The 15,347-nt window shown below is 36.7% G+C and overlaps 1 protein-coding gene across 2 annotated transcripts in view; it reads left to right on the top strand.

The window, feature by feature from the left end:
- Positions 1–560: 560 nt before the first annotated feature.
- ANKRD27 (ankyrin repeat domain 27) overlaps positions 561–15,347 on the top strand; it is a 35,193-nt gene continuing 20,406 nt past the window's right edge. For both annotated transcript variants that reach the window (XM_009812675.2, XM_009812674.2), the window contains exons 1-14: positions 561–685; positions 1,884–1,994; positions 3,044–3,200; positions 4,715–4,869; positions 5,187–5,246; positions 5,344–5,397; positions 5,483–5,548; positions 5,628–5,704; positions 6,078–6,199; positions 7,148–7,226; positions 8,092–8,224; positions 13,365–13,457; positions 14,274–14,401; positions 14,863–14,945. In XM_009812675.2, the coding sequence (XP_009810977.1) occupies positions 584–685; positions 1,884–1,994; positions 3,044–3,200; positions 4,715–4,869; positions 5,187–5,246; positions 5,344–5,397; positions 5,483–5,548; positions 5,628–5,704; positions 6,078–6,199; positions 7,148–7,226; positions 8,092–8,224; positions 13,365–13,457; positions 14,274–14,401; positions 14,863–14,945 (1,420 nt within the window). In that variant the 5' untranslated portion in view covers positions 561–583. The remainder of the gene's footprint in view (positions 686–1,883; positions 1,995–3,043; positions 3,201–4,714; positions 4,870–5,186; positions 5,247–5,343; positions 5,398–5,482; positions 5,549–5,627; positions 5,705–6,077; positions 6,200–7,147; positions 7,227–8,091; positions 8,225–13,364; positions 13,458–14,273; positions 14,402–14,862; positions 14,946–15,347) is intronic.

The following is a 15,347-nucleotide window of genomic DNA, read 5'->3' as shown; positions in this document are numbered from 1 at the left end:
TGCCTTACACAAGGTTCCTATTACACTATCTGGGTGTCTCATTGTTGTGTGTCAGTTGGTAATCCTTACACAGGTGAGTCTTAAGACTTACATGAGCATACTGCAAAAGCAGCAATGTCCTGTGATGCAGTAGAATCTGCTGTAAAGAAGCTGTTAATTCATGTCTCTTGGTTTGTTTTAGACCTTAGCAGTGCAAGTTAAATTGTCTATCAAAGTGGTAATAATGTAGATCTTAACTTCTCTCCTTCTAAGTTTTGTCCAAACATACCACCTGTTGTTAGACTCCAACACCTGGAAGACCAAAGGAGACATTATGAGGATAACTATGTAATCGGAACTGTATATTCATGTAAAATAACCTTTCTGAATAACTTCTGAGTAACTATAGTTACCTTCTTATTAGTTAAGCATGACATTGACTGCTTACATCAAGACCTGAAAGTGCTTTTTCCTTTTAGACAAGAGTAATCAAATGGCCCCCTAGGTATTCCCAAATATTATGCTTTAACAGATACCCTGTATGATACATTAACCATTCTCCATATGTATTTTAGAAAATCTCTTTGGAATATCTGGAGTCCATATGGCTATGTATGATGAAGATATCTTGAAAAATCCCTTTTATTTGGCCATTCAGAAGCGGCGTCCTGATCTATGCAGCAAAGTTGCAGAACTCCATGGTATTGTAAGTATAAATAAGTACATTTAAAAGCTGCTTATTAAATAGTAGCTGTATGTATTTAAATCATAAGCCTGCTATGACACATGTAAAGATTAGTGCAAGCCTACAAAACTTGGAAGTGAACCAGAGTAACTTTTAGTTTAAGTTGCTTGTTATTTACTAATACAGACCTCTTGATATATTGCATGGTAGTAAAAGGTCAAAGTTGGTGTTTCTAATTTTTACAGGAAGCTTATTTTCTTTGCTATGAACTGAAGTTATGTATTTTCTCACTTGTAACTTAAAATGGGATTGAACTTTTGAAATCCGTGGTGGACAGACAATCACTCATTCCTGACAGTGTTTTACATAACAAAATAAAACCATTTAAACTGAGCTGGAATAAAAACTCCAGTCCTTAAGACTTCTAATCTGGATATTCTGCAGTTAGTTTCCAGCCAAAATTAGGAGTGTGGAGACTCTATTAAACTCGAGGGTTATTTTTACCTGATTATAAAATTAAGCCTTAAAGTGGATAGGGTTCTTTCAGTTGTATATTACTTTTAAGATGGTGATGTGATCAGTTGAAATGCTAAAATATGTTCACCAGTTCTGTCTGTATTCTAACACCATTTCTGAACACCGTTTCTAAAAGCTGAATGCTGAAAGAACTACTTGCTTCATGCTTATCTCTTCCTTGACAACGAGATGTATTTCTCTTCAGCAGTTATACAGGCTTTGTTGTATTCATAATGTGTTGCTTTCTAATTAAAGAATTTGTCTCAAAACTGCCAATCTGTTGGTGTGTAGTAAGGCAAGATGTTTCTTAGATTTTTTTTATTTTCTGATGGATTTTCATTTTAATTTGAAAATATACTGCACTTTTACTAGCTGCGTAACTTTAAGTCGTTCAGGTGACTGATGCTAAGTAACTGAAATAAGATTTAATCTCCTTCTCTTAGTATTGTTTGCTTTAGCTACATCTGTCGTCCTTTTTTAGATAAGTCACTAAATGAAACTTCTAGGTTAGTCACCGGACTGTGTGTCTGTCAATGACCTTTCTTTTTTATTTATTTAAACAAAAGTGCCTATAGTTGCTATACATTTGCTAGTAAATGTTTATAAGCCAGATTCAATTGCTTGCCTCTGAAGGGCAAAAGCTATTGGTGTTTAGCTGGTGGTACATGGCATTTCTCTCTAAAGCATGATCTAACTTTTTTAGGTGTTAGTTCCATGCAAAGGAAGCCTGTCAAGCAACAGTCTGTCTACCTGCCAGTTTGAATCTTATGTTCTGAAGCCGCTAGAAGAAAATTTTCAGACCTTAAATGGAAAGGTATTTCTGGTTTGATATGTGAATGTAGCTTGGGGACACTCCAATAAATGATTCACTGCAGCTGATGACTGAGTGTAAACTAATGGTTACAGGAGAGGTAGCTAGGAGTTAGAGCTAACTGGCAAAAGTAGTATGTTGCCCGTCTAAGCCAAAGTTCCCAGGGATATACTGCTTTCTAGCAAAAGCTATATTTTGGCATGTACACAGGAATAGTTGCCCTGTTCAGATGGTAACACTGCTTCTGATTTCAGCTTACTGCTTTGGTGAAGCAACTTTGTCAATTTATCTGTGTTATGTGGCTGTTACGAATTTTGTTGTGTGGCAGAAGGGCCTTTATCACTTAATTAAGAACTGTCCCTAGCTTTCAGGCAAATATTAGCCTGCCTATGTTGTATGCAGATGCAAGTTCACCAAGGCTTAAGACAAAGTTATGATGGTATTGAGGCCTGATGTATTAATTCAGTTCAGTAAGTAGAGTAGAAATCTGACTAAGGTAGTAGCAGCAAGCCACGATAACCAATGCTAACACAGCATAGGATCATGATTTTTCACTTGTAATTTTGTGGTACAGTCTGAGATCTTGCACCTATTTGCAGGCTATCATCTAGATCTTACTGCAGATGTCCTCACTGGAGTTGCTTGAGAAGATAAAGCTGAGTGTGAGAAATGTAGGCAAGATGTGTGGTGTTTTTTCTGAAGCAGGACTTAAGCCCCAATTCTAAAATGTTTTTCAATTTCCCTTCTAGTAAAAGTGCTCTAAAAATCTGCAAATAGTCACTTAGACTTTGGAGATTGTCTGAAACCTCCTTTAGTAGTAGACTTGTGAAGAAAGTAGGTATAAGCAAGGTTTAGCTAGCCATGGTAGACTGAAGGAGTCTTTGTTTCAGTGTCTACACAGCACAAGAATATGAGATCTCTTGAATCTGGGTCTTTCTTGTCTTGCAAGATTTTCTTCTTTCCCTAGAAATGTAACTATGCAATGCAGAAGCCAAAGAGTAACTTTCTTCTGGTGGAGTTTTACACTTGATCTGGTTTTCATTTTGTTTCAGGAGATCTTCATACAAGGAAACCTCATCATTTTAGGAACTGGTTTTAATTATCATCTCTCAGTACCTGTTCTTTTTGAGGAAACATTTTACAATGAAAAAGAGGAAAGCTTTAGTATATTGTGCATAGCTCATCCATTGGAAAAAACAGAAAGCTCAAGTATGTATTGAAGTGTTGACTTGGTGGTCTTGTTTGCACAGTGAGCAAATTAGTATGTTTGATATGCTTAATACATTTTCCTTCATTCTGAAAAGCATTGGCTTGGTTGAAAGCTCTTGGCATTTATTAGCCTGCTGGGGTGGATGTTGGTATGCTGCTGGAGAGAAATATTAAGTTGCTGACAGGCAAACTTAATTCTGTAGGATCTATGCCCCAGTCTTGGCGCTAAAAATCATGTGCAGAATACTTGATCCGACATGATTTTTTTAGCAATGTTCAGTTTAGTGCTGACTGCTTAAGGGAATTTAGTGTTAAATGTGATGTGTCGTGAGACGCAAGGTGGATGCACAGAAAACTGGAGAGGTAAATTCTTTTATGATCACTTCATCAGTAGTTAGAGGTTGTATAGCATAGTTATGTAGCAGCTTTTCTTGTAGTGGTCTGTCTCATTAAGTTGAATGTGTTAATTTTTGTCCTAATACTAAAAGTGCTCTTGATAAGGCTGGAACACTATTTCCAAGGCATTAAAGCTGTGCATGTAGCAGGGTTTCCTTGTAAATTTTTATAACAATCTGTGTTTACTAATTAAAAGGAACAGAGACTTCTTAAAATGTATGTTTTTTTTCTGAAATAAACATCTAATCTTCCTAAATACATAAGAATATCTATTTGAAACAAATGATGACAAAGTGAAGTAATACTAGGGTAGCGTGAAAATAGTACTGTGAGGGAAGTATGAAAGCTGTTTTGAAAAAATACCTGGCATACATATAGGCTTAAATTCTATAAATATTAACCTAAAACTAAAAAATTATTCTTGTGGCGTTCCTTTTTCAGCCATTACTTAATGTAGTTGTATAGCAGTCTTTCAGAAGTGAGGTAATTTGTAATTTCAAAAGTAATTTGAAATGAATGAGATCTAAGCCTGTTATTAGTTGGCTGCCTTTGCTTGCAAATGAAGGACTTGCCTAGAAAAAATTTTGGAAAAGCAATATGAATTTTAAGTGAGGGATACAATTGTCTTATTCAGATGGAAAGTGGATTTGTTTTAATTGTTACATGAAGCAACTTTGCTCTCCCATTCAGAGAAAGCGTGTCTAAATAAAGAATAGGTTATGTAAAAGTCCAAGATGGGATTTTTACAGCTCACTTAAGGCACACTGACTTCATGTATGGGCATTCAGTCAATACTGTAATGTGCTTTTCTTCTACTTTTAAGCTTGATTTGCACTCAGATTGAATTGTGTATGTGGCAATAAATTACCCCAGGGTAAAAAAGCATGTGAAATCAGTTTTAGCTATTCCAAATAAATACTTGACATAAAAGGTGAGAGTGCCTACTCTACATGTGATGTATTACATTCTTTTAATTAAAAGCAATACTTTTGGTTAAAGGTATAGTAAGCTGAATTAATGTTTCATTGCACATAACCTGGCTCTGTGTGTAGGGGCAGAAAGTACTTTACCATGCATGCGTATTAAACCTATGTGTTAATTCTTGGCTTTCATTTTAGGTGAATCTACAGCTTCATCAAACTCCTATTCTCTTAAAAATATTGAAGATGTTAGAGAATTCTTGGGAAGGCACTGTGAGAGATTTGATAAATACATAGGATCTTTCTATAGAACATTTAAAGAACATGAAAGGAAAAGCCTCCGCCACTACATAGTCAGTATCTTGCTTCTTGATGTTTAACTTACTAAATATAATTCACTTCACTGCTTTGGATATCTTTGTCTTACTGAGCTTTGTTATGTCAGAGTAGTCTAGAGTTGAGGAAGGTGGGAAGGGGAAAGTAGAATTCTCAATTGTGAATTACTACACCTTAACTATTAGGTAAAAGCATTTTTTCTAGCTAAAAATTTTACTATAGTGAACACTTCTAAGGCAGGGAAGAATTCCTTTCTTTGCTTATTTATGCTTTGTTTATTCAAGTCAGATTAACCTGAATCTGAATGCTTATTTCTTTTCTCCCCTTGCCCCAGGATTCTGTCAATGCACTTTATACCAAATGTCTCCAGCATCTTTTGAGAGATTCGCACTTGGTAAACACTTACTCAACTAAATACACAATACATAGTGTTACTTAAGCAATAAATTATCTAACTTCCTCTTGCTGTTTGTATGGCTTTCCTTTTCTAGAAGATGCTTGCAAAGCAAGAAGAGCAGATGAATCTGATTAAACAAGCAGTTGAAGTAAGCATCTGAAATGAAGGACAATAATTAGCAAGCTATTTTTAACTCTCCTTTTCATGCCTAAAGTACTGTTGTTTTTCTACAGATGTATATCCACCATGCTATATATGATCTAGTCTTTAAATATGTGGGGACTATTGAGGCAAGTGAGGTAAGTTTGTTTGATTGCTAAAGATGAGTTACAGTAATCTAGTGCATTTAAAAAAAACTGTTGCCTTTCTTTTGATTAGGATGCTGCTTTTAACAAAATCACGAGGAGCCTTCAAGACCTGCAGCAAAAAGACATCGGAGTGAAGCCTGAGTTCAGGTGAGAGATGATTGTGGACTCTTTAAGGAGTCACTGAAATCCTGTCTTAAATAGTTCTCAGACCAGCCAAAAAGTGTCTGTCCTCAGACAACAGCAAGTTTTTCTTATATTTCTTTCCTTTGAGATGGAAAGGTAAAGCTCTGCAAGTGTCATTTTAGGGCAGTCTTTGCACTGATCATTACTTCCTTTGCTTTTATATTCTTACGCTTCCCTTTCCATCTACAGGGTACAGAAATGCAAGTGTACTTGGAGTAGAGATGGAAATATTTTAATACCATTCTTCATTGCAACTCTGAATAAGTTAAAACTTGGGTTTTGGACGTCCTGCACAGTAACTCTGTATACTAACCATTTCTTTCAAATTATTTCATAGTTTTAATGTACCACGTGCAAAGCGAGAACTGGGTCAGTTGAACAAATGTACTTCCCCTCAACAGAAGCTACTTTGTCTACGGAAAGTGGTACAAACTATTATGCAATCTCCTAGCCAAAGAGGTCAGTAATTAGTAAATTAATAACTTAACTATAATTTTTTTCTTAACCAGTACACACAAAGCACTTAGTATATAAACAACTGTTTTGCTAGCACTTGTGGATTAAACACAATTAGACTGGGGTCTGCCTTGCAGGTCTCTAAACAAAGCAAAATGGAGGCAAGATAGACACTTCACTGTTTCTCGTGGGGTGAGGTAGAGTACTTGGTTAGCTTATGTATGTTTTAGCTAGAGTATGTGAAAAGCTTGCATGTGCTAGGACATTTTCTCATGCAGAAGAATTGAGGGTGACCCATTTTAAACATTGAGGATTGTTGCTAGGTCATTTTTATCTATTTGTCCATGCTCCTTGATAATCTTGAAATTGATACTCTTAAGATGCATCTTCTGCAAAAATGCAGTGTTGGTGGGGGGCAAACCAACCTTCTATACACTGCATTCAAAGTGCTACCATGGATTACAGAAATGATTCTGTGATAGGAAAACATGGACCTCTTAACCTGGTATTTATTTTATTTAGCTTGGAGAGAGAAGATACTTCCACTAAGCAAATGGAGTAGTACAGTGAACTTATGCTTTCCCTACTCATATCTTCCTTTCTTCAAGAAGACTCCTGGGTTATGGAAAAGTGTATCAACTTAGAGGGTAGTTTTTTTGCCCTCAAGAATTATGGAAATTTTGAGCTAGTGCTCTGGCTCTTTCTGTTTAGGAAGGAGGGGATGCTAGTCAAATACTGCAATTTGTCCAGTACAAACAGTATTTGTGTTTTGGCTCCTGGCAGCCTATTTTAGAGGGAGGTTGAGAACATTTGAAGGGCTGCCTTGGTTACTCAATGCATTCTCTAGTGGTAGAGCTGGCCCTTAGTCTTAGGAGGCAGAACTTCATTTATAGGTATTGCTCTTGACTTGAACCATGACATGACTAACATCAGTTACAAATTTTTTTTTAGTTAACATGGAAACCATGTGTGCAGATGATCTTCTCTCTGTTTTGCTGTATTTACTTGTAAAAACAGAAATACCAAACTGGTATGTAACTATATTTTGGCTATGCAGAGCTCCATCATATCATCTTATATTTAATGCTGCTGTAGGGGCAAATGTTTCTGAAGATGTAGTTGTAACTTGCTGAAACTGTAAGAGGGGCTGATGTAATGCAGAAAACTATTTTTAGTAGGACAAACAGCAAAGGTATATTACAGGTGTGACCAAATTAAGGATCTATCAGGAATTCAAGTGCTGTGCCTTTGCTGTTTTGATTCTCAGCCTTGAAAAAAGTTGTAATGGGAGGCCATCTCTGTACCAAATCTGCATGTCAATACAGACTTCAGACTGGTCCTTCCTAGTCTGTGTTTGGAGCTGTGAAACCTTTTATGCAGCTTTTAGATGTTTGATACATTTCATACAGAGCAACTAGATTTGAATGCTTAATTGCTTGCTGCTAGCCTATGCCATTGTGTTTATCTCTCCTCGCTATCAGTAAAAGTATATCTAAACCTTTCACCTCTACCTGAACTGAATTTTAGTGTTGGTGTATCCCATATCTCAGAGATTAGCTACAAATAAAAGGAAAAATGCTATCGCTTTACACTGGTGCTTATGGTGTTTGAAATGTGTGAAACAATATCTCGCTGCTGTTGTTGTCCTGTCCTTCGTGTTCCTTATATACAAATAATAAATTTTCATTGAATAGTTGAGATAAGTAGAGTTGTGATCCATCTACGAAGCTCAGAACAGCCATAGTATTGCTAGCCTAACAACCTTTCGACAAGCTTTTTCTTAACCCGCACCTATTGTCTACCTGGATTGGCTAAGATGAGTTGCAGTATTAAGATATGTCATGCTAGTGTCGTCTTTAGTTTTAGTGGTTCATGGCTTTAACTTTTTATTTCAGGATGGCCAACTTGAGTTACATAAAGAACTTCAGGCTTTCCAGTTCAGTGAAGGATGAATTGGGATACTGTCTAACCTCAATTGAGGCTGCAATAGAATACATACGACAAGGCAACCTCTCTGACAGATCAACAGTAAGCTACTCTTAAAGTCTGTCAAATGTGTATTTGATAAGCTTGTTAGCACTGTGTGCCACTGTGGGATTAAATTCTGTCAGAGGATACAAACAGCTTACGAAAGAGTTCCTCTTTTGCACTTAAAGAAATGAATTGAGGTAACTATACCTGAAGCAAATGCTAAAATGATCTCAATTATTACAATGAAGCCCTAATCCTGTAGCAATACTTGTTGTTCATTGTATGCTCCTTGAGGAAGTAGTTAAATGTCAAGTCTATCTCTTCATATGATTGGAGGAAAAATGACAGCACCATATTCAACAGCTGAGTCTTCAGTAAGTTTAATATCTCCTGTTTGTACCTTTTCTATCATGGTTGTGAAAGCAATGCAGTACTTGAGAGTAGGCATAGCTTAAACAGATCTTTCTTTAATAATTTTTAAAAGCTTAGCTGTGTTAGCAGAACGGAGATTGCAGTGTAACTTAGAATTATTCAGTAAGTCTTCATACTCTAAAAATTCTATGTGTTTGCATGGCAGATTACTATGTTGCACCAAGTTGGTAGTTTAATGGGAAAGCAGGACTATGGTAAGGTGGTGTTTGCAGGTTGAATTTGGCTGTCAGGTTCTTTAACCTAGCAGGGGCAGGAAGTTTGTGGTTGTGGGAGTTATTTCCTACTGGGCAACTAGACTTTCTGTCAATCAGGTCAAATCCCTGCAGGCCAATCAAGGATAATATTGATGTGACTTTAGAAACTTCTATGATTAAGAACTTTGTAGCTTATTTAGTAAAGGAATCCAGACTTACTGCTCCTGTAAAACTTTCTACTGTTGCAAAATTAGGTTTTCCTGATTTGATGTGGAAATCAAAAGGAGTGAACTTGGAACCAGAGTGAATTCAGCGTGTCTCAGTCTGCCCAACTGCAAAGCACTGGAATCTAATTGCAGGGGCCAGAATAATGGCTCAGTGTGCAGGGCTTGGGGTGGGACAACCTGGGGCACAGTCTTAAAGAAGAAGCACTTAAAGTAACATTTTAGCCTTTTGTTATTTTTGGGATCTTTCAATGAACCTGTCATGCATAGGTTTGTTTTGTACACTCAAAAAAAAAAAGCACTCTTTAATTTTTGTGTAAAGAGACTGTGGTATTTCTTGTCTGTAATGCTGTATTGAATTATGTTCAAAAAAATAAAAATGTTAGTTTAAAAGGAAAGCATCCTGCCAAACAATTTTGCTTCCTGCAGTCACTTGGCTATCATTAACAATCAATATACAAATAGCAATGCTGGTGGTCTGGATGGGGAACTGGAACCTAACTAGAATTGTCTTCCACAACAATGCCAGCAAGCTGAAAAAAAATACCGATCTTAAATTTCTAGAATAAAAACTGTTTCCTATTAAATGCCTGGTCCTATCCTTCCTTGTATAGCTAAGGATAGCTTTTTTTCTATACAGGGACTGCCCTCAAGTGATTTTAACTTAAGTGCTACTGCCATTAAGATACTATATTTATTTCTTTGGGAGGCATCTGTCTTGAAAGATGAACTACATATCTGAGAAGTCTGAATGAGGGTAGTCTCATACTGCTTACATTAGTGTCTGCACCAGTATAACAGCAAGCAATAAGTGTTTCTGTCCACACATCAGCTGCATCAGCTCCAGACCTAGAGTGCTAGCCTCTAACTTTCTGACTTTAATCTGTGTACAGTGAGCATGCACCAGCCTCTCCTTTCTTCTACATTGCCTTTCATAGGGTCAACATGGCTTGAAGGCAGCACCCTGAGATGAGATGGAAAATAGCAGAACTTTGAAGATGAGGCATTGGGTGACCCCCTGCCTCCTAGTACAGCTGAAAAGGAAAGAGCTAGACTACCCCTTGCTCTAGTGTAGGGTAAGGGAGAAGAAGGTGGCTACACCCTGAAGAGGAAGAAACTTGGTAGCAAATAACCCCTTGACAGGAATTGAAGGGTAGTGAGGAGGTAGAGGAACATGGTAGGAACTTCTGCTAGCATTGCTCTACCTTCATGAACTTATCAGTTGCGATATTTCCTTCATTGTCTGGTAAAAGAGATCAACTTTCTGTTTAAAGCAGCAACAGCTGTCACATTGATGCCCCATGGTTTCCTTTTCCAGATTGTGCTAGGAGGGGTTGTGGGATTTAGTGAGCAGCAATGTTACTGTGCCCTGGGGCTTCATTACAGCCCTTCATGTGGCTACACTTAATTTTATAGCTGGCTTCAGATGGACCTTCTGGCAGCTGAGTAATGCTGTTGTCCAATCCCTCTTGAAGCTAAATACATAAAGAAAACTCAGCAGGGAACTAATGTACCCTGTGGGATAATGAGTTTATTATCACCCTCATGTCAGTAAGAAAATTGCACTTAGGAGACACCTGCCAACTGCCTTCATCCAAGGTCATGCAAGTCTTGGAGAGCTATTTTGGTTGTGGGGAGGAGAGGAGCATGTAATTCATAGCATGCAAGAGTCCATTTTATTTTCTGGGAGTTGTCAACCTTATTTAATTAGAATTTCAGTTAATAAGTGTTGGACGTTAGTTATGTTCCTATGTACAGCTAATGTGTAGCAAGACCCTCTACTTCAGAGGGTTGAAGTAAGGTATGCCTCAGGGAGTTATGACCAGCCACGAGGGAACAGGCAGCATTTTCTTTCTTGTATAGAAAGAGCTGTAGGTGGCAATGAAGTTGGCATGGAGGAAGTGCAAGTGGAAGAAGCCAGGAAAGGAAGACCTGCACACAAACTGAGGCTAATAAAGTGTTTGGGGGGTGGGAAGGGGGAGTGGAGATAATTTCCCCAAGTCATCGGTTGTGATCTGTGAAAGTCATCTTGGATAGGTTATTATACAGGTACACCCTTACAAGTACAAGTATTTCATGTCTCTAGTATAGAAAGTAATGTTAGATAAAAAGATCATTAACGTTTGGATGTGTATTTTCTAGACAATATAGATTTAAAATACCTGAGAGTCCCACTCAAAGCAAACTTTTTTTAAATTCTAGAGTGCAAGTAAAGCTGGTACAAGCGAGTTTTATCTTTGAAGGCCCAAACTTGTTTAGTACTTTAACCAATACCTGATTCTTCTGCCATTCTGTATTTCACTTTTGAAGAGACATAGTTTCACCTGGTATGCGCTCTTTTTTCTGATTTATATAATGAATAATATTTCTACATAAGAATTGCTGTCTCAAGTGACTCAGAATTGCTGTCTCAAGTGACTCTTTGAAATAATTATTCCACTTGGGGAACACTTCTCTTGTAAAATACACTGTGCAGGGAACAGTGCTAAAACTATAGTAGGTCTTGCTACTGGTTACTTAGATTCTCCCTAGTGAAAGTATAAAGCTGTCTGTGACCATTCATGGTAGAAATTCTGATTAGATTTCAGAAGCTTGTATCAGTAGTAAAGCTTTAACATTTTTTTTCTAGTTAATAAAATTTTGATCAAATATTTCTTAGGGGATTTATTTGATCACACTGAAGAATCTATCCAAGGAAACTAGGGTTATGTGCCTTTTAATTCTGAAAAAATATGTTTGGGTATCTTTAGCTAAAGTACTTAGGTTTGAAAAGATCGGTGAATATTTGTCATCTTCATGTATCTAAATGCAAACAACTTACTGTGAAGTACAGATCCAAACTTGTGTATCTAAACCTCACAAACATGTTTTTAACTACATTATTTGCTGTACAATGGAGGTTTTTTTAGACAGCTTTGAGAGGCATCTGTGTTGATTTTAAAACTTGAATTTCTAGAAAACCTGAACTCTTTATTTTTGGTGTTGGAGTGATCTTGTTTATTTGCAGTTCACTAGTTTCTTAAATTTCATGCTGACTTATTAATGTTAAGAGCCGAGTTGGACTTTTTTTCTCATTTGTATCTGGTCTTTACAGACTTAATTGCAGAAGCTATAGCCCAGATTCTAAACTATCAAAGTTTATCTGATACATGGGCATCTATCCTAAATGAAGTGGTCTTCAGTTTGACGGATGCTAGGAGTTTTCCATTTCTAGGGAGGTAGTCGTTACCAAAAAATAACACCCAAAGAAATGTTATTCACTGCCAACCATAAGCAGTGGTTGATCAGACTCAACTATGTGCAAGCGTTTCCCTCTACTTTCTTAGAAAGTGTTTTCTTCAGATTGTTTTATTTCATGTGAGGTTCAATGTTGCCATTTCACAATCTGACTTTACTTAAGAATTTTCACCTGGTTTCGGAAGCATACGTATTATTTAGTACATCCTGAAGCTATCTTCCGATTTCTCAGAAAATGGGAAGTACCGATGTGAGAGTTGCGCTAGATGTCTGCTTAGCTCAATCTCCAATTTTCAGGAAGTGACCAGTAGGAAATACTATATGAATGAGTCTGCTACAGAGTAATGCTTCACCTGGTACAATCTGTTATTTTCCAACAAGTAGCAGAGAGTTCAGTGGAGTCTTTGAGTCAGATTTGTATCTGGGTCATTTTTCTTAATAGCCGCCAATAGACATGTCTTACATGAATTTGTCTAATGCCTTTTTGAGTCCATTTATACTTTTGATTTTTGCAACACGCTATGGCAGTGAGTTCTACAATAAGAGAACATTTTTTCTTTTCTCTTTTCCTCACTCCCTCCCCAGACCTAATGTGTGATGATTTTGTTGGGCGTCCCAGTTCTTATACTTTGAGGAATAGCAGATATTAATTCTTTGCATGTTTTCTTTGGACTTTTTGTGATTTTTATAGACCACTGTAGTGCAGTCAAATCTTTTCCAGAGTGAAGAATCCTAATTTCTCCTCATAAGAAAGCTGCATTGCACCTCCTATAGTTTTTTTTATCTTTTTTTATATCTTTTCTGGTTTTGCTATGTTCTTTTTTAGATGGTGCAACCATAATTTCAGTAATGCTGTTAGTTCATGGAGAATTACAGTAAAGGAATATTCTGGTGAACATCTACTTATTATTTCTGTGAACAGCAGATGTGCAGTCTTTTAAGTCTTGGAATCCTAAATGTGAAACTGATTTAGCTTTTACGTGCATCTGATAATTCAGAAGTGGTAGATACAGTGTTTAATATTTTTAAAAGTTAATTCCACTGTTAAGGTACTTTACTTTTGCCTGTAAATGAGTATATAGATAATCAATCTATATGTTTTATTTTCAGGAATCTGACAGACTGTGTGACAAGCTGCTTTTAAGACAAAGGATGAATTTGTTGTCCCAGATGTCTGCTACTCCAATAGACTACTTATTTAAGGTTAATAACTTTTATGGCAGAATACGTATCTACTTACGTATTGCACGTTTATATCCCTTCTTTTCTGCAATTTTCTGAAGCGTAATGCAGTGTTAATTACATTAGTACTGTGAAATGTGTTTTACTAGATGCTGAAAGTGTGTTTGAAATCTAGTGCATTTCTGTGCCAAAACGTTACCAACTTAGTAAAATCTTACAGATTTCAGCACGTTATAAGAACTACGGAAGCAAATGAGGATGAAATGCTACTGCTGTTGGTACTGATTGGCCTATTTAATGCACAGATGTGATATCACTATCTGGTTGTCTCTCACAGCTTTTAGTGCTTGAAATTGAAAGAGTTTTCTGAAATAATTTGAATGTGGTCACCTGACAGCTACTTTATATTATATGTTAATCTCATATTGTCATTCTAAAAGAATTTTGTCTATATAAGGACATAAAGCAGAGCTTCTAATTATACGTGTTCACATCTTATGGCTAGAGAATTAGTAATTTTATAGAAACATTTTTGCACAGTGGGAGCTCAATTTCATGACTGAGTCTAAAGAGCACAATAGGAATTGTTTTAATTTTTTATAGAAAGTGAAGTAAGCCAAGAACAGATTCTTTTTAATACTGAGTGCCCATTAGGGGGTTTTGTGCTGTGACATTGTTCATTTCTGCTTTCTAATGCTTGAATACATGTCTTTTATAATTGGTTCTTTTCATTTTGTGCTTCAGTAAATTACTCTATTTTTTTTGTGGGTTTTTTTTCTTAACAGGAGGCTTTTTATATTGGTTCCTCATTCTCTTTCTTCTCTTGGCTTTTTGTAGCATATTGCTTCAGGTAATCAGGAGGAAGTGGAGCGATTACTAAGTCAAGGTGACAGTGATAAGGACACAGTACAGAAAATGTGTCATCCACTCTGTTACTGTGACAAATGTGAGAAGCTAGTTTCTGGGTAAGCACTTTTCATCTCCACAAATACACAAAAAGCTATGTAAAACTCTTCATCTGAGATTTACTTTAGAAAGTATGCTGCTTTTGGTTATAGAGGAAGTTGACAGCACTTTGGGATGTAGTAGGGAGCATACGTTTGTGTGGTTTGAAAAAGCAGAAGAAAAACTGGGAGAATACTGAATGCCTTGGAACCAGCCAATTTTGTGATGGAGGCTGTATGTGCTTTGGTAAATGTGGTGTGAAATGTTTCTTCTCTTGAACCTAACTTACACATCTTGGACAAAATCACATCTGTTAACAAAATGTAAAACTCTGTATAGAATAATTTGTCAATGTGAAAGGATAAAGGGTAGAAAGTTCCAAAATTGGTTTTCTGTCGGCCTTGGCAATTTTTCTCTTTCTGTCCTCCTTACCACTGCTGCATAGGTAACTAAGTTGCTTTTAAACCATTGTGTTTTCAAGGAAACTGAATGATCCTTCCATTATCACTTCATTTTCCCGAGATGACCGGGGATATACACCACTTCATATAGCTGCTATTTGTGGTGAGTATTATTGGTTTTGTTCACTAGTGTTTTCTACTCCTTATGTTGCTTATCTTTATGTTAGCATGTTTTCCAACTTGGCGTTAAAGAGTGAATTTTGCATTAAATAGTTTTCTGCTTATTTGCTATGGAGGCTGGTATCTTGGCACAGACTGAAGTTATTGTATATTCTTTTAAGCTCAGTTTCTTATGGCTAAGTTATTGATTGTTTGTTTGCTGACTGTTTATTTTTGCCATAGTGGTTACCACAGTAGTTTTTTCTTCAGCTGTGAAAAAAGTAAAAATGTGTCATCAGAAACCAGTCTTGTTTAAAAAACTGGCAGGCTGAGAAATTAATCTTTTCTCTCTCCTGCAGCTGCCTATGTATGGTAGATCTGTACCATCTTCTGTCTTGTCATGTTC

Source organism: Gavia stellata, chromosome 15, assembly GCF_030936135.1.
Source record: "Gavia stellata isolate bGavSte3 chromosome 15, bGavSte3.hap2, whole genome shotgun sequence".
NCBI classification, from domain to species: domain Eukaryota; kingdom Metazoa; phylum Chordata; class Aves; order Gaviiformes; family Gaviidae; genus Gavia; species Gavia stellata.
Note: the sequence above shows the minus strand (reverse complement) of the source record. Positions and strands in the feature narration are given on the sequence as shown.